The sequence below is a fragment of the Pelobates fuscus genome, chromosome 4 (assembly GCF_036172605.1).
Source record: "Pelobates fuscus isolate aPelFus1 chromosome 4, aPelFus1.pri, whole genome shotgun sequence".
NCBI classification, from domain to species: domain Eukaryota; kingdom Metazoa; phylum Chordata; class Amphibia; order Anura; family Pelobatidae; genus Pelobates; species Pelobates fuscus.
Genome location: NC_086320.1, coordinates 140,732,565 through 140,751,472, shown reverse-complemented (window position 1 = coordinate 140,751,472; position 18,908 = coordinate 140,732,565). Strand labels below are relative to the sequence as shown.

At 40.3% G+C, this 18,908-nt stretch overlaps 1 protein-coding gene across 2 annotated transcripts in view; it reads right to left on the bottom strand.

Annotated features, from left to right (window-relative positions):
* Nucleotides 1–18,908, bottom strand: part of ZNF236 (zinc finger protein 236) — a 174,674-nt gene that overhangs the window by 32,618 nt on the left and 123,148 nt on the right. For both annotated transcript variants that reach the window (XM_063451634.1, XM_063451635.1), the window contains 2 exons: nt 2,288–2,698; nt 79–224 (listed from right to left, as the gene is read on the bottom strand). In XM_063451634.1, the coding sequence (XP_063307704.1) occupies nt 79–224; nt 2,288–2,698 (557 nt within the window). The remainder of the gene's footprint in view (nt 1–78; nt 225–2,287; nt 2,699–18,908) is intronic.

Below are 18,908 nucleotides of genomic sequence, written 5' to 3'. Positions count from 1 at the left end.
ACAGATTTTAAAAAAAATAAAAAAAAATGTAATTGCAGCAAGCATTATTGTTGTTTCTCTAACATATGCTACATTTACCTGTAGTGTTATGTTGTTTATGCTTGTGGCATCTATTCCAGAAATCTGGACATTTTGTCCGACTAGGTTAGCTGCAAGCTGCAACTGGATTCCTTCCAGTGTGGCTAAGCTACCATCTGACAAGGAGACAGTTAAATCCCCACCAGCTGCAAAACAGAGAAAATCAGCCAAAACATTAATCATTCACATTATTACTGATAGCTGTGTTTATGCCATAAATAACAAATAAAATATTCAGCAATTTTACTGTGGAATGGAGTTTTACTGGTAGATTTTTAAAGTGACACTATAGTCATCAGAACAACTACAGCTTATTGTATTTGTTCTGGTGAGTAAAATCATTCCCTTCACGCTCTTTGCAGTAAAACAATGTATTTTCAGAGAAAAGGCAGTGTTTACATTACAGCCTAGGGAAACCTCCACAGGTCACTCATCAGATGGCTGCTAGAGATGCTTCCTGGGGCTGTGCTGCACAGTGTGCAGCACAGTCATTCAGTGTATCCACCCTCTGCATGAAGACACTGAACTTTCCTCATAGAGATGCATTGATTGCATTGGGGCTGTGTTTGACTTGTGCAGGCACTGCCCCTGAACTGCCTTCTTGACAGTCTCAGCCAATCCAATGCTTTCCTATGTGAAAGCATTGTGATTGGCTGAGAGAATCACTTCTGATAATGTCAGCCAAGCAGGCAGATCAGGGGCAGAGCCAGTGGCAGCAGACTGGAAAAAAGTAAGATTTAACTATATTTATGGGGCAAGGGGGACCATGGGGGTAGATGGTGGTTTTAACACTATAGGGTCAGGAATATATGTTTGTGTTCCTCACCCTATAGTGTTCATGTTAGCCCATCTTAACTAACTGTGACATAACCTATTAATGTTTTATTGTAATATATCGTTGGTTTTCTATAGAACCAGTCCTGACTGCTGACTACTTTTGATTCATGTCAATTATACTTATAGTTAAGAAAAAATATACCAGACAAACCACAGAGAATCCTCAGACCCTGTGAAACAATTAACCAAAAAAACTCCCATTGGGTGTTTTTGCTAGTAGAGTCAAACTTGTAATTCAAATCTAGTTTGAGGACAGAAAACTAATACAGACTGATGTAAGAATTGCTGGTAAAAGGACCAGCCTAATGATGGACTTCAACGTGGTTAATTTTACACTGTATATTTTTGTAACTTCAGAACTTCAATGTGTAGAAAGAAAATTACTGTATTCATTACTTCCTTCATTGTGAGTCAATAAATTCAATGCTTTCCTATGGGCTTCGGCATCACTTGACCGAGTTTCCGGTTGGCGGTCAATAAAAAAAATAGCAATGTTTTAATTCCAGGTTTAGATGAAGTGATCTGGGTGACAATAATGCCCCTTTAAGGCAGGTATAATGAATAATAGCAGTACTAAAAATAGAGAGAGGGGGATGTAGACGATTATGTGTTTGCAACCTAAGCTGAATATATGCACAGACGCCAATATCATTGACATATATATCTATTCATTACAGTAAACGGTCAGGAATTTATGGGAAGAACCAATGTCATTGACCTATATATCTATTCTTACTACAGTAAACTGTTAGGAATTCAAAGTAGTTTTGAAAATGTAGAAACAGCCACATCTGACTTGGAGAATTTCATTCAGTTTGGCTATTTTGGCCTAAAATTCGAAATTCATCTTGCAGTCCTAATAATTTACACTTTAGTAAACAGCAGTGCTAAACAACGGGGAACGTGATGGAAAAACAACCATCCACACATCCACTGGAACCTTCTGTGGCACAGTGCCATCTGTTGTTTTTTTCACTGCAATGAAACCACGGGGACAATGTATGTGACAGCACCATCTATTGGTTGTACATTCTTAGTCACCAATGTATTTGCATACGATAGCAATACAGGCAGAAAGGTCTAAAATGTTTGTTTTATTGTCTGTGTTCCCATAACTTCCTATTCTTTCATATTATAATGTGTTCTGTGGTTACCTGTATGATTTCCCATATGATTATACTTTATGAATGGTAGTACATTCACAGCCAAAGAATTTTAAGTTTAAAAGAAAACACTAATATTGGAAAAAGTAAACACACATTTCTCATTTTCCTCACATTGCCATCTTTTTTTATATGTTTAGGTAAGCATATTAGGTGCACAATGAGTTCAACCTTTTAACAGAATTAAAGAAGTAGAGATCTGTACTTACCTGATACAGAGGCTGGAAGAATGGCTTGTCCAACCAGTCCTTGCTGGAGCAAGTTTTGATCAAAGTGACTAGAAAGAACAGAGCTGTTGGTGATAAAAACACTTGGATCTGCTGTAGAAGTGTTAAGAAGGCTTATTGGTTGAAGAGATTCAGCAGCAGTGGTTGTGGTACTGGAAACCGGTACCACAGTTTGTGAAATATGTCTGCGTAAAATTGGTTTACGCATCTTCTTTGAATCTGCTTTGTAATGACATTGTATGTGAGTTTTCCTGCGTCCAGAGGTGCGAAAACGCATGTCACAATGTGGACACTTGAATGGCTTGGCTCCGGTATGCAGCCGCATATGCACTTTGAGACTCCCTTTGGTTGAGAAAGAATTGGCGCACACGTGACAACTAAAGAGTTTCTGACCTGGAAAGGTATGGAAGCAAACTGTCAACTACAACTTGATATACAAAATAGGTGCATAAATATATATTAAAATTATATAGTGTATTAAAATATAATTAGGGACCGCAACCTAGCAAAACATATTTGCATCAGTGTTAATTGTCTATTGAGTATTCTTTTATTATATATGTGTTTATCTCAATACTTCTTTTTTTAACTTGTGGTTTATTCTTATTTCCTTTCTGCCCTGGTTTAACAATCATCCTTCCTCTCTGAAGTGTCAAGAGAAAACGATTTTATTCAACCGATGTTAAAACTTTCACCTTAACCAAGGTTCCGTATATTTATTAACTATTTATAAAAGCCTTGATTCTGGCTGTAGTGTGCATATATACTTTTTTACATCTTTGCCAGTTAATGTATTTGTTCTCTGACCTGCACACTCAGTGAGGACCTTTCTCATGTTTCCAGTTTTTTAAGGTACACATTTTAATAGCTATGCCTTTTTTGTTTCCACAATGTTATTTCTAAATTCATATTATTTGTTAAATACAAGTTACTCATAATCATTGTGAAAGGCTTAGTTTTATTTCTATGTTGTTTAAATAAATAAATAAATAAATAAATAAATAAATAAATAGGAATAAAGGCAAGGAAAAAAAGCCCGAGTGTGGAAATCACCTTTTTTTTCCAATCATTCCAGGTTCAAATTGGGTATTTTCTTTGACAACTCTGTTGTCACAATCTGCTCAGAGAAAGCATGCATCCTATACTGCATTGGATTTGTACATGAACTACACTAGACAGGTCTTAGTCAGTGTATTTGTATCCACATACCTACCATATGGCCAAGAAAAGTTTCATTCTCAATATCCAGCACACCCATAGGAATGGTAATGTAAAAAAGAGCAACTTACCATCTAGAAATCCCTTTGAAGTGCACTGCCACATTTCCACAATGTGTGATTGGATCACTTAAACCTTTTGAAATGTTTACCTTCTCTCTTTTCATAAACTATGTGTAACGGATCACCTGGCACCCCGACCGGGTACCTCCGTTAAATGATGCTCCTAGCGTTTCCTGAGGACTCCAAGCACTCTGGCAGACACCACAATCACCGAATCTGAGAAGCATATGAATGCTCTCAAGCCTCTGAATGCTGTAGACCGTTGAATAGGAACCATACGAATAGGCTTACACTCCTAGCAGTCAACTAGAACAGCATGCAATAAATCCTTCCCCCAATAATGAGACGACACTTCACTTTGAGGGTAAAACAGGAACTCTGGACTGGCTCATCTAGACTGGCTTTTATTACACTTGTACACTTACAGGCCACACCCAGGGGGAGGCATAAAATAACCAATCACATACATGGTTCCACCCACACATCCTCTCCCCTCAGATAACAGTAAACCCAATTATACGGTACACATTTTTAGCCCAGTTCTGGATGTACCCCAAAAACGGGGGGTACAGCCCTTATTCAGGGGGACAACATATCCAAAAATCAGTTCATTCGGATAAACGGTTCGGGAGATATAGGGTTCCTGCGGTCGGTCACAGACAAGGGAATGAAAACAGACGAATTGCCTGTGTTATAGAGCCTGGAGAGGGTTTGAATGAATTCCCTTGTTTGTGGGGTTCTTTCTACCAAACGGCGGGCCATTCGGTAGTTTCTATACGAATTTCTGGAAGTATGGAGGTCTCAGCGGTGTTTGCCTAGTCGAGTGTCCGATTTTAGTTCCAGACACTCGACGGCAAAACACCGCTGTTCGGTAGTTTAAGATGTTCGCCGCCACGTGTTCGTTTCCCGAATGGCGGCCACCCAGAGGACAAAGAATACATTACACTGATTGCCAATTACCACTGATTGCCAATAAGTAATTGGAGGCATACTTATTCCTGGGTGGTCTGGTTGTTCGGTAGTTTCACTCAGTATAATGAATGGAGTGATTCTACCGAACAATCAGCTGAATGCTGCATACATATAACCCAGGTTAACTGAACACATTATAACATATGTAATATTAAAGGCAGTATACTGTAATATGCTCCACAGATGCTTTTAAAATGGCCAGCAGCAGCAATATAAAGTACAATATGCCCCAAATAACCCAGGGGCCATAGTCAGCAGGTAGGAGGCTAGCAAACAGGCTTCTCCAGGGCCCAGTGGCGAGGTTGGTTTCGCCACACTATGAATATAAACTACAGATTCTGGACTTTTAATGATATATATATAATATCGAACATAACTTCATAAGAATGTTATTTTTCTTGAAAATTTGATAATTTCACACAACCTTTATATTTCAACTTATTTTCCATTCACAGTTAGGTTTACATTTGTACATACTTATATTGTCTACTATATTCTCATGGATGTCATAGTAATATACATCTAAAGTGGTGTATTAATGGGATACTCTAAGTCGGTGTTTACCAATTGGTGCTCCGCGGGAACAAAATTGTTGTTCTGCAGCGATTTTACCATTGGTTGGCCCATGCACTTAGGGCCACCTAATTGGTATCGCTGAACAAACCAACAAACCACTGCATTTTTCACCTACACACTGACCCCTATCAGTCATTCGGTGTACTACAGGCTTCTTAGACGTTTTTGATTTTCATGTACAAAACAATAAACCACTGCATTTTCACCTACACACTGACCCCTACTGGTCATTCAGTGTACTACAGGCTTCTCAGACATTATTGCATTTTATGTACAAACCAACGAACCACTGCATTTTCGCCTACATGCTGACCCCTACCGGTCATTCGGTGTACTACAGGCTTCTCAGACATTATTGCATTTCATGTACAAACCAACGAACCACAGCATTTTCGCCTACATGCTGACCCCTACCGGTCAATCGGTATACTACAGGCTTCTCAGACTTTATTTAACTTCATAAGCAAACAAACTAACTACAGCATTTTCGCTTTTATACTGACTCGTATCTGTCAAATGGTAGGATTAACCCCTTAAGGACACGACATGTGTGGCATGTCATGATTCCCTTTTATTCCAGAAGTTTTTTCCTTAAAGGGTTAAAGGGTATTTTTACCATACAATCAGCATTTCTGACCCCTACTGGTCAACAGCAAAACTGTCTTCACATGTCATATACAATTTACCAGCCAATTTAAATTACACATAAGATTGTTTTAAACATAACCATGAACCATAAATTAAACTCCAGCACGGGCTTAACTTCAGGTTTAATTCACAATAATTTACATTTCACATAAAGACCAACAGTGGTTCTATCAACACTGCCACCTACAGGTCTGTCAAGTACATTGACAATTTTTTATGGGGTTTTCAAACACCAAAACACTGACACCTAAAGGTCAATAGACAAACAACATTTCACATACCAATCAGTATCCAACTATAGGGAACTCGTCAGATCTCCAGTGCACTTGCATTTTGCAACACCATGTTAACGGACTCCTACCATTCAATAAGACATACAACCAGTGGTGTATCCTGGTTTTGTGCTGCACAAAACTCAGGCGCCCCCCCCCCCCCAGCGCGCCACCCCCACCCAACCTTTACCCCGCCCCGCATTCTAAATACACACACACACATTCAATGACACATACGCATACACTCGCTAACAGAAACACACACTCGCTAACAGAAACACACACTCGCTAACAGAAACACACACTCGCTAACAGACACACACACTCGCTAACAGAAACACACACTCGCTAACAGAAACACACACTCGCTAACAGAAACACACACTCGCTAACAGAAACACACACTTGCTAACAGACACACACACTCACTAACAGAAACACACACTCGCTAACAGACACACACACTCGCTAACAGAAACACACACTCGCTAACAGAAACACACACTCGCTAACAGACACACACACTAACAGACACACTAACAGACACACTAACAGACACAAACTAGCAGACACACTAACAGACACAAACTAGCAGACACACACACACTCACAGGCAAACACACACACACACTCACAGGCAAACACACTCACAGGCAAACACACTCACAGACACCCACACTCACAGACACCCACACTAACAGACACCCACACACACACACACTAACACACACACACACACACACACTAATAGACACACACACACTCACTGACACACACACACTCACTGACACACACACTCACTGACACACACACTCACTGACACACACACTCACTGACACACACACTCACTAAGACACACACTCACTAAGACACACACACACTAAGACACACACACACTAAGACACACACTCACTAAGACACACACTCACTAACAGACACACACACACTAACAGACACACACACACTCACTAACAGACACACACACACACTAACAGACACACACACTCACTAACAGACACACACACACTCACTAACAGACACACACACACACACTCACTAACAGACACACACACACTCACTAACAGACACACACACACTCACTCACATTAACACTTTTCTTTTTCTTTTTTTTACTTTAACCCCCCCAGCCTCCTTACCTTTGGGAATGCTGGGGGGGGGGGTCATCTTTCTCCCTGGTGGTCCAGTGGCTGCTGGGCGGTCGGGCGGCGCTGCTGGGCGGGCGGCGAGGGAGCACTCCCCCTGAGCTGTCTGCTCAGCTCCCTCGCGCGCCGCACAGTGAGGCTGGAAGACGGAGCCGGAATATGACGTCATATTCCGGCTCCCAGCCTCACTCTGCGGCGCGCGAGGGAGCTGAGCAGACAGCTCAGGGGGAGTGCTCCCTCGCCGCCCGCCCAGCAGCGCCGCCCGACCGCCCAGAAGCAGCCCAGCATGTCCGTTAGCCGCAAGGCTAACAAGACATTTGCCTTGTGCATTTGGGGGGCGGCTTTTTTTGCCGCCCCCTGGAAAATGCCGCCCAAGGCAAATGCCTTGTTTGCCTCGCGGCTAATACGCCCCTGCATACAACAATTCACATAGCAAGTACTATATCAAACATTTGGTATAAATACATATTCTTACACAGTAGCAGACGTATCTGTATATACGTAACTGGTAATATAGTTCACATACATTTTTCACAGCATGCTGCTCACACAACAGACTTTCCCCTAGCAAGGGGACATACAACATACAAGTTGGGGACAGACCACTTTTTCAGTTGTACATACGGCACTTAATGGGTTAAGATTGATACATATTTAACCAGTATGGCTACGATGTTTAATATTTATACATCACGGCACTTTACTTTTCACATATACTGTATGTATTAAGATAAGATTGGTCTATGCCATATTTCCTTATGCCATACGGTTTTATTCATTCAGGTTACAGTTACTACTAAAAAACCTATACGGATTGTCAGGTTCAATACCATACTACCAGGTACATACACCTGCTCACGTTGTTATCCATCTCTTACCTTCCCTGGAATAGTAATAGTGTACTGGCAATTAGGGTTCTAGGGCCCAATAGCTATTACCCCCTTTTTTCTCTGCATTATGCTTTGGTTAGTGGTCCCGCGATGCCAACCCCCCGCCTCACACTCAGAGGCATACACCCCTCGGGCCACTCGTGAGCTAGCCGCCTCGCATTGTATCATAGAGAGAGCCTCACCTGTCACTCCCCTTCCTATTTTCTGGTTACTGTCACCGAGAGGCCAACATCCTGCCACAACGTTCGGTGGCCAGACAAAATCCCATCGCGCCAAGCATAGATAGAGCCTCTCAAGCCACTTGGCAACTATCAGGGCCTCACCAGTCACCAAAAAACACCAAGCCTAATCGTTTCACCTTACGGCTTAGCTAGCAAGCCAGTACAAAACCCCTGGGTACAAATAAGCAGCAATCAGATCCTGGACGATCCCACACATTACCACCGACCTAAGGAGGTGACATATCCCCTACCCTGCCACAGCAAGGAAAGCAGAGTTATTCAAACTCCTCCATACATCAACGGACAACACGGAGGCAGGGGAAGGTGCAGCTACACCAACTCAGGTGACACCCAGGCCATGCTAGCCTCACTCATAAACTCATGAGCCAAAACATTTATGACAGACTGGCAATCTTGAGTCGGTCACCACAGCCCTCAGAAGGCTGGGCCTCACGCTACTGTAACCGAAACTTGGTTACCTGGTACAATCAATTCTTATGACACACAAGACGTTAACCCTGCACGTATGATCCCAGCACATTGGGGAAGCAAGGCATATATATGTATGATGATGTATCTGTGATGGTCAGATCCAGGGATTCCAGGTAAATCGGGAACTGACCATCCTTTGGTTGGGTTGGCATTTGGAATATGTAGAGATGTTTATTTGTGCAGGTACCCATACAGAAGGGATTTTGTCCCAAACAAATGGACAAGCACTCTCAGGCTCCAGGTACCAGCACCAGCACCTCTGAACTACCAGAGACAATTGATATGAGTAGTTGCATTGCATATAGACTGTTGCATATATGTTCAAATGGTTCAGGGCACATGACAAACCATGTGTCCCAATACAACTTACAAATAACGTACTCACCATCTGTACACACCAATGCATTTTCAACACTCCTGACTCCTCACCCTTCCAGACTTGTAGTAGAGTTACTAAAGCTCTGGAGCTTCAAAGGGCTCCCATACAGGTATCATAAATACACCTTCAAGGAATATAGCATGCCCTAACTTACAGTCAGCACAACAGAACCATTGGCTGTAAACACAGAGGGGTCTTCCAATCTCCACCATTTACAGCATGGCACCAAACACAAACACATTGGTATTGTCACAAGGAAATCTTCCCTTAAACAAAGACTAACCATAGACTAATTGGCACCACACACCTCCGCTACCCCAAGTCTCAACTCCCTCATACCCTCCGAGGAGTTTCCTTACTATACAACACCATTGATCTACCTTTACAGCTATCACTCAAGCATGGGTTGAAGCTTGGTTAAGTAAGACCAATATCATCAACGCAGTAAAACGGCTACCATCTACCCTACACACTGGCACTTACATGGCATAAAATGGGCAATCCTTTCCCTGCTTAACTTTCGGGCTACAGATTAGCCTACTATCGATATTCGCAGATACTCTGTGCTGGATATGATAACATATCCAGAGGCCTTACAGTCATACACTATCTAGAAGACTTCTTGTTGATCAAAGATAACATATTTTTCACTAGAAGCCTTACGGCAGCTTATTCTGGTTGACCACTTGGGTGTCCCAGTACCCCATAAGAAACAGAAGGCCCAGACACTATCATCACATTACTGGGCATACGACTTGAGTCGGCATCCATAAACGCAAGTTATCACAAGACAAATAGGGAACATTCTCAACTACATCAATCACTACCTCCTGCTTAGTACTTACAACTGCAAGGAACTACAATCCCTACCAGGTTCCTTAATTTTGCAATGCCAATCATACCTGAAGACCACGCTTTCACATCCAGAGTAGTTTCCCCTTTTTTCCACACTTCCAACATGACGATCAGAGGATATCCCTAGACACCCCAGCAACAGCAGACCTGCACATGGGGGGGGATTTCTTAACCACTTGGCATGGTAAAAGCATGTTCCTTCCAGGATTGTCTGACACTTTTCCAACCAGATGGTCAGACGCGGCTTCTACCTCGGGTTTGGCAGCGATCTACCGGGAATGATTGCTTTGGAGCTGTTGGTCATGGCATCCAGGTTTGGAAATTTTTCCAGCACCTCAGCCCCTTCGGGGGTTCTACCCCATTGTAGCAGCTGCTGTGGCATGGGGTAAATCATGGTCAGGGTCATCAATCCGTTGTTACTCAGACAACTAAGCACATGTCATATCATCAACAAACGCCACTACTCATCCATAAGGTCATGATAATTCTGGGGAACTCACTTGGTTGGCAACTTATCACATTTCTTTTACTTTCATGTACCAGGCGGGAGTATACATCCCTGCCGACAATGGTCTCATTTATATTCCAGGCATGTTCATCATATGCTTCCTACAGCCGCCCATACAGTCATGGCCACTCTTTCGTTCCAGAGACAAAATCATGGATTAGACATACTCATGCAGCATAGCATGTACTATCCCACCTAGCATTTTTGTCCCATACTTGTAGAACGCATAACACAGCTTTTCACCTGGCTTGAAGAATCTCATTGGCATAGCTCAACCTGTGTCATAACATTTCTCCTAGGTTTTGCTTCCTTTTGCCACCTTAAACTATCTCACACACCATTAATTATATATTTTACAGGCATTCAACAACACAGGATAACCTATGGCCTAAACTACCATAACTTCATGCTATCATACCAGACACGAATATACTCAGGGGTTTTCAGGAATCCATTCCCCCACGTTCCTCTCAGAGATTACCAATAAAAACCAGGCTGGGTGTGCCAGCACCTCAGATTCTGCTTGACCCTCAAAACGAAGTGTTGTCTCGTTATTGGGGGAATTGGATTGTATGCTGACTGCCTGGAGTGTAAGCGGATTGTATGCTTTTCCTGTTCAGCTATTCCAGGGTTCGTGTGTTTCCAGTTCGGGAGTTGGAAGATTCGTACAGTTTGCAGTTCGGGAGATTGGTGCTTGCAGTAGCTGCTTGTCTATCTGGAAGGGGATTATCGCCTAAACGGGTTTTATCCTCTTTACCCATCTCAAATCTCACTTGCCCTAACTCTGCAACCTCACTCTACAACTCCACTCTCTCCTCTCAACTTGACATCATGACACCTCCAACATTTAAATGCAGAAAGCGTTCCCAATTACAACCCTGGCACACCAAGCTGACTGGATATCTCAAAAATGTTCCAGAACTGCTGAACGCTGTTGGAGGAAGTCTCATTCTGCACCGGACTTCCTCCACTATAAATTTATGCTGCGCTCCTACACTCTGGCTCTTTCCTCTGCAAAAGTAAATTACTTCAACACCCTCATAAGCACACTCTCTCGCCAACCCAAAGGCCTATTTCACACTTTTAATGCTCTCCTTCGCCCTGTTGCCCACTCCCTCTACCACCCTGTCTGCCTCAAACTTTGCAACTTACTTCACTAAGAAGATTTCTACAATCAGGGTAGAGATCTCTAACCTCTCTCCCTCCCATTCAAATACATCACCCAACCCCACTCACTCCACTGTTCTATGCTCATTTACACCTACTACAACAGAAGAGGTTTCTCCTCTTCTCTGGTCCTCCCACCCCACCACCTGTTCCCTCAATCCTAATCCCTCATATCTCATCTGCACTCTTGCTCATCCCTCTCTTGCTCTTCCTCTCACTAAAATTTCCAATCTCTCCATTTCCTCCCGCACATTTCCTTCACCCTTCAAGCATGCAACTATAATGCCGATTCTGAAACAGCCCAACCTTGACCCCAACTCCCCATCCAACTACCGGCCTATATTACTACTGCCATTTGCCTCCAAGATCCTTGAGAGAGTTGTGTATGCGAGATTGACAGACGTCCTCGAATCCAACTCTCTGTTTGACCTGCTTCAGTTTGGATTCCACACGCGTCACTCTGTTGAAACAGCTCTGACCAAAGTATCCAACAATTTAATCGCTGCAAAATCTTGCGGCCATTACCCTTTCCTAATTCTCCTTGATCTTTCTGCTGCCTTTGACGCTGTTGATCATCAACAGCTTCTTTTCATTTTCTGTAATCTCGGTCTACGAGATACTGCTCTCTCCTGGTGCTCCTCCTACCAGTTAGATATAGAGCTCAATTTAATATTCTGGTGCTTGCTTACAAGTCCCCACATAATGCTGCTGCAACCTACCTGTCCTCCCTAATACACAAGTATGCCCCCATCGAGGCCCCTAGGCTGAATCTCCAACTTGCAGGCTATACATAAGGAAAAGTACTCCTTTTATATAATTTTTAAAATAAGTGTCATTAAAGAAAATGGACAAAACCACTTTAAATCGCTCATACTGGTCTTCTATTTAAATTTATCAGCACTTACATCTTAATCTTTAAACATTTTATAATGTACTTCATGTTATGCTTTTTGCAGAACATCAGTATAAAAAAATAGTTTTTATACACACTTTAATTTAAAGAAAGATTAGATGAGAAATGGTTATGAACTTTACAGCTAACAGAGATGATCAGCTCAATTACAAAAATTAGCATAATCTACTTAGTATTATCTAAATGACATTACAAGTCTCTGGGGAACAACTGCTCTATTCTATTCATCCTCTATAAGACGAAAATTATCATCAGTAAATGTGAAAAAAACACTGTAAAATCACATGGTTGGGAGGGGGGTTAAATACCAGCCAAGAGAACAAGATAAAAAAAAAAAAACTACTGTCATTTGATTGGTGACAATAGGAAATAAAAATTATGCTTCAATCCTGATAACGTTTCTCTCTGCATCTACAGTTGTGCTGATCCATTTTGTGTGAAACTTTATAGAGAAAGGATGACAAAGGATATGAATTCTAACATCCATGATGCTTTGCAGGCCCTTAGGCTATCCGTGCTTAGAGGCAACGTAATTTAAGCAATAAGTTCAGTACTTTTTAAACAACATTGTAAACACTATAATCATGATAAAAAAATAAAATGCAACATGCAAAATGTCACTTTATTGAATAAATGACCATAAAGATAATTGAAATCTGCAAGCAGGTAAATGTGTAATACTGTTGATATAAACAAAATCTGCAAACCACATGAAGACAAGTGTAAAATGTAGTTTTGCTTATATATTTGTTTCATTGTTTTGTTTAAGAATATATTTCCTATCCTTAGTTGTATCCCAATTACACTATTCAGCTGTGATTAACCTAAACTGAAAGGGTGTTGTGTCACAGCCACTGAAAATAAAGAAACAAAGTAATTACGTGTCTACAGTGATAAATCAAGATGATGTTCAATCACTACAACTTGAATGAAGTAAAAGGGAATGAGGAGCGTGAATATATTAATTATCCTCATCCAAGACTTCACATTATCTCTTTTTATCATCATACTTTTTTTCTTAATGATTTTACTTGTATGATCGTATCATTTAGTTACATTTATTTGCCTTGTATGAATATGAATAATTTGTGAATAAAAAAGTGACAGTTAATATTTAAGTTGAAGGAATACTCCAAGCACCATAACTAGTACAGCGAGCTATAGTAGGTATTGCCTTGGTACCTCACTCCCGTTTAAGTGGCTTGAGGCCTGATGGATACTGTTCCCCGACTCTTATGAAACTAGAAACCCTGCCTAAGCTAAGCCTGGCGGTTTAAAGGTCAACTCATTGGCTGAGAGTGATTAGCTGAAGCTCTCATTCAATGAGCTAGCCCTGCACTGCAAACAGTAACACAGATGTTAAAATTACAGCAAACTGGATGTACATGGCTTATGCACCTGCATAGCAATCATTCGAACAACTGCAAAAGTGTAAACAAGCATCATTAGATAGGGTTCACAAAATTAGACAGTAGAGTTTATACACACTTTGTCTTACTCTTTACTCTGCACCTCTGTATTATTTGTGTGATTTATGAAATTTAAAGTGCCGATATAAGGACACTAGCTACTACAGTCATCTATAGCGGCTATTTTGATAGCATTCCCCTAGCCCCCAAACCTTGCACCAGTTTGAAAACCATTTGGCACAAACTGAGGGCGCTCCGGCACATGTGGCCTGATAGTTACACATCTGCATTTGCATAATCAATTTCTATCTGTATTTAGACAGCATTAATTGACTGAGTGTGTCAGCAGACAAGTTCTGACCAAGAATACCCATGTACAGGCAGAACTTATATTACTGATGTGGAAGTGTGCATAGATTCCATCTCTGTATGTGTAAAACCATTGAAAAATGGTTTGGTACATAACTGGTGGATTGTGCCAGAGTCATTCAGGCCCCCATACTATTACAGCACACTGTAGTGGTTTTGGTGCCTGAAGTGTCTCTTTAAATTATCAGAAGCTTTTTGAATTACTTTAGCCTATTCCAAATAGAGGATAGCTGTAAAAACCAAGTCAGGTACATATACACAAACAGTAGATATTCAGATCATTTTTTAATGAAAAACTTTAAAAGTTACTACACCCTTTTTTATTCCAAAGTATGCATTAAAATAAAGATTACTTCAGGAATTGGCTATAAACATATCCAATGTTAAATTACAGAGCTTTATGCTCTTCATTAAAAAGTAACTGTTCATTTCATCCCCATGTGATGCCCAATTTGTACAGCACAAGGGCGCTGACTCATCTAATGAAATGAAAGTCAATACTATCTTTTTATAACATAGCTTGGGGAGATGCTTCAGTTTTAGGTCTAGAGTGCTCTCTGTGTATTACTCAAATTACCAGAAACATAAACTGGCTAAGAAAAAAAAGTCAACAAATAATATTTTACCTCTCTGAGCAATTATTGAGCTTTTCAAAAACAAACAGCTGTGTTGAATTCCAGTAGTATATTGTGTTTGATGAACATCACCAAACAATCAGATGTGATGTGTAAAGAGCCATATCAAAAAAATTAAAGTCAATAAAAATCTCCAATGTAACAAAGATAATATTGGGTAGCAGCAAAATCAAAAAGTAAGCTCTAAGCTAAAGGGTTACTCCAACCATCATAAACACTTCGGCATTAAGAAGTGGTCATGGTGGTAGGAGTGGGTATGTGTGTTTCTGCTTGAAATGTTGCACAGAGATATTTGCACTTTTTGTGCCAGGGGCTAGTTACACACTGCACAATGGACATCATTATATTCTCCATGTTCTGAAGCATGTGTCTCCCCTCCCTCCCTCCTTCCTTACTTCAGTTAAGCCATCCTGCCTCTCTATATGCTCTCTTATTTATTTATTTCATTTTTTCCTCCCTCTCTTTCTCACAAGCCCCCTTACTGGCCCAGAGCAATGGCTGTAATGATGCCATAGCATTATTTTTACATGTATGGGACCTAAAGTATAACGCCTAATATGGCATCATGCCTTAATATTATTTTCTTAAATGCAGGCAAAAAAAAAAAAAAAAAGAGGTGGCGTAACCCTTAAGCATTACTAATCAAAAGCTATCTCAATGCCTGGCTGTTATCTTACTGGTCTTCCTCCAATGCATGCTTGTCCTTGGGCTCAGTTACATTTATATAAGTAACACTGCGGATCAAGACAGCAGCAGTATGGGCATGACGCAGTCTAAAGGATAATCATTTTAAAGAAACAAGAGCTGATCTAGCTTAGATGAAAGCTTAGCTTTTATTAGCAAAAAATAAAACACACAATCCACTTTGAGCTTTGGAAGTTTGTGATTGTACAGCCACATAAAGTCTGGGTTGGGGAAGAAGGGGAGGGCTTTTAACCCCTTAACACCGCAGCCAAATGTACAAGTTGTGAACGAAACAAAATGTAAACAAAACCTGGCATTTGCGCTATATGTCTGTCCAACCGTAATTCACCTCTTTCATATTAAATGCACCCCCCTTATTATATATCATTTTATTCAGGGGAAACAAGGCTTTCATTTAATATCAAATATTTAGCTATAAAACATAATTTAATATGAAAAAAATGGGAGAAAATAATATTTTTTTTATTTTTTTAGTTCTACATGACATTTTAACTGTCAATGTCATAATACTGTTTGCTTTTACTGCAATAAAATACACATATTTGTATTCAGCAAAGTCTTACGTGTAAAACAGTACCCCCTACGTACAGGTTTTATGGTGTTTTGGGAAGTTACAGGGTCAAATATAGCGTGTTACATTTGAAATTGAAATTCGCCAGATTGGTTACGTTGCCTTTGAGACTGTATAGTAGCCCAGGAAATAAATTTACACCCATAATGGCATACCATTTGCAATAGTAGACGACCCAAGGTATTGCAAATAAGGGATGTCCAGTCTTTTTTAGTAGCCATTTGGTCACAAACACTGGCCAAAGTTAGCGTTAGTATTTGTTTGTGTGTGAAAAATGTAAAAAACGCCAATTTGGGCCAGTGTTTGTGACTAAGTGGCTACTAAAAAAGACTGGACATACCCCATTTGCAATACCTTGGGTTGTCTACTATTGCAAATAGTATGCCATCATAGGGGTAATTTTCATTCTTGGGCTACCATAGGGTCATAAAGGCAACGTAAGCAATCTGGCAAATTTTAATGTGAAAAAAATGAAACACAAGCCTTATATTTGCCGCTGTAATTTTTGAAAACACCATAAAACCTGTACATGAGGGGTACTGTTGTACTCGGGAGACTTCGCTGAACACAAATAGTTGTGTTTCAAAACAGTAAAAAGTATTGCAGCAATAATATCGTCCGTGTAAGTGCTGTTTGTGCGTGAAAAATGCAAAAAAGTCACTTTTACTGGCGATATCATTGTTGTAATACATTTTACTGTTTTGAAACACTAATATTTGTGTTCAGCAAAGTCTCCTGAGTAAAACAGTACCCCCCATGTACAGGTTTTATGGTGTCTTGGAAAGTTATAGGGTTAAATATAGTGCTAGCAAATTAAATTCCCTATACTTTCGGCATGGGTGGTCAGGCAGGTCCCGCTAATTGTAATTAATTAGGATACCTAATTATGTAAAATTATTACATAAATATATGTGTAGAATTAATATATGTATATATATACATATGTGTATATATATACGTATATATATATATATATATATATATAATTTTTTAAAAATATTTTTATTTATATATAGGTATATATATAGTGATATATACGTATATATTTATGTATATAGATATATATATTATTTCGTTCTACGTGTATTTCGATATAAATATATATATTAATATCACAATACAGTTAGAACGAAATAAAACACATCTATATATTTTTTAATATTTTATTTTTAATTATTTATTTTATTTTTTTACGTATTTACATATTCATTTTTTATATTATTTATAAATATATATATAACAATAATTATATATATATTTAATCAGTATCAGTCTACGTGTAATTTGATATTAATATATATATAATTATATATATATTAATATTAAAATACACCTAGACGGTGTATGTGTGTGTGTATATGTGTATATATATACTTAGATCATATATATATAATATATATATATATGATCTAAGTATATATATATATTTTTTTACACTTAACATTATTTTAATTTGATTTCCAGCCAGCAGGGGGACTAACTGTCATTACAGTTAGTCCCCCTGCTGGCATTGCTGCAGCCAGCTATACCGGCCATGTGATTGTGAGGTCCTCGCAAGGACCTCACTCTCACATGACCGGGAGGGACCGGAGGAGGAAGATCTGCCACGGGGGGGGGGCTCCCTGGGAGTCCCCCCAACCGTGATCGCCGGCGTGGGACCTCCGGCGACCGGGTAAGTTACTAAAAACCGGAGGGCGTACTATTACGTCCTGCGGCGTTTAGAACCGCTTTTAAAAGGACGTAATAGTACACCCTCCGGTCATAAGGGGTTAAAGGTTTTAGACAAGAGATCTGCAGCTTTTGGAAGCTGCCTTAATGAAGCCCTAATTAATAAAATGCCATAATAATTAAATGCATGCATGTTTTCATTGGGAGTATATGCACTAAACAGTGTTTTCAAAACAACAACAAAATTGTATTTTATGAAATGTAAAGTGCCGATATAAGGACACTAGCTACTACAGTCAGCTATAGTGGTTATTTTGATAGCATTTCCCTAGCCCCAAAACCTTGCACCGGTTTAAAAACCATTTGGCACAAACTAAGGGCGCTCCGGCACATGTGGCCTGATAGTTACACATCTGCATTTGCAAAATCAATTCCATCTGTATTTAGACAGCATTAAAGGACCACTATAGTGCCAGGAAAACATACTCGTTCTGAAGAGAGGAAGGGTTTAAAATCTTACCTTTCTCCAGCGCCGGGCGGGGAGCTTTCCTCCTCCTCTCCTCCTTCCTCACGACGTCATCGGCTGAATGCGCATGCGCGGCAGGAGCCGCGCGCGCATTCAGCCAGTTCATAGGAAAGCATTTAAAATGCTTTCCAATGGACGCTGGCGTCTTCTCAAGTCTTCTCGTCTTCTCACTGTGATTTTCACAGTGAGAAGCACGCAAGCGCATCTAGCGGCTGTCAATGAGACAGCCACTAGAGGCTCTAGAGGCTGGATTAATCCTCAGTATAAACATAGCAGTTTCTCTGAAACTGCTATATTTATAAAAAAAAAAAAAGGGGTTAACTCTAGCTGGACCAGGCACCCAGACCACTTCATTAAGCTGAAGTGGTCTGGGTGCCTATAGTG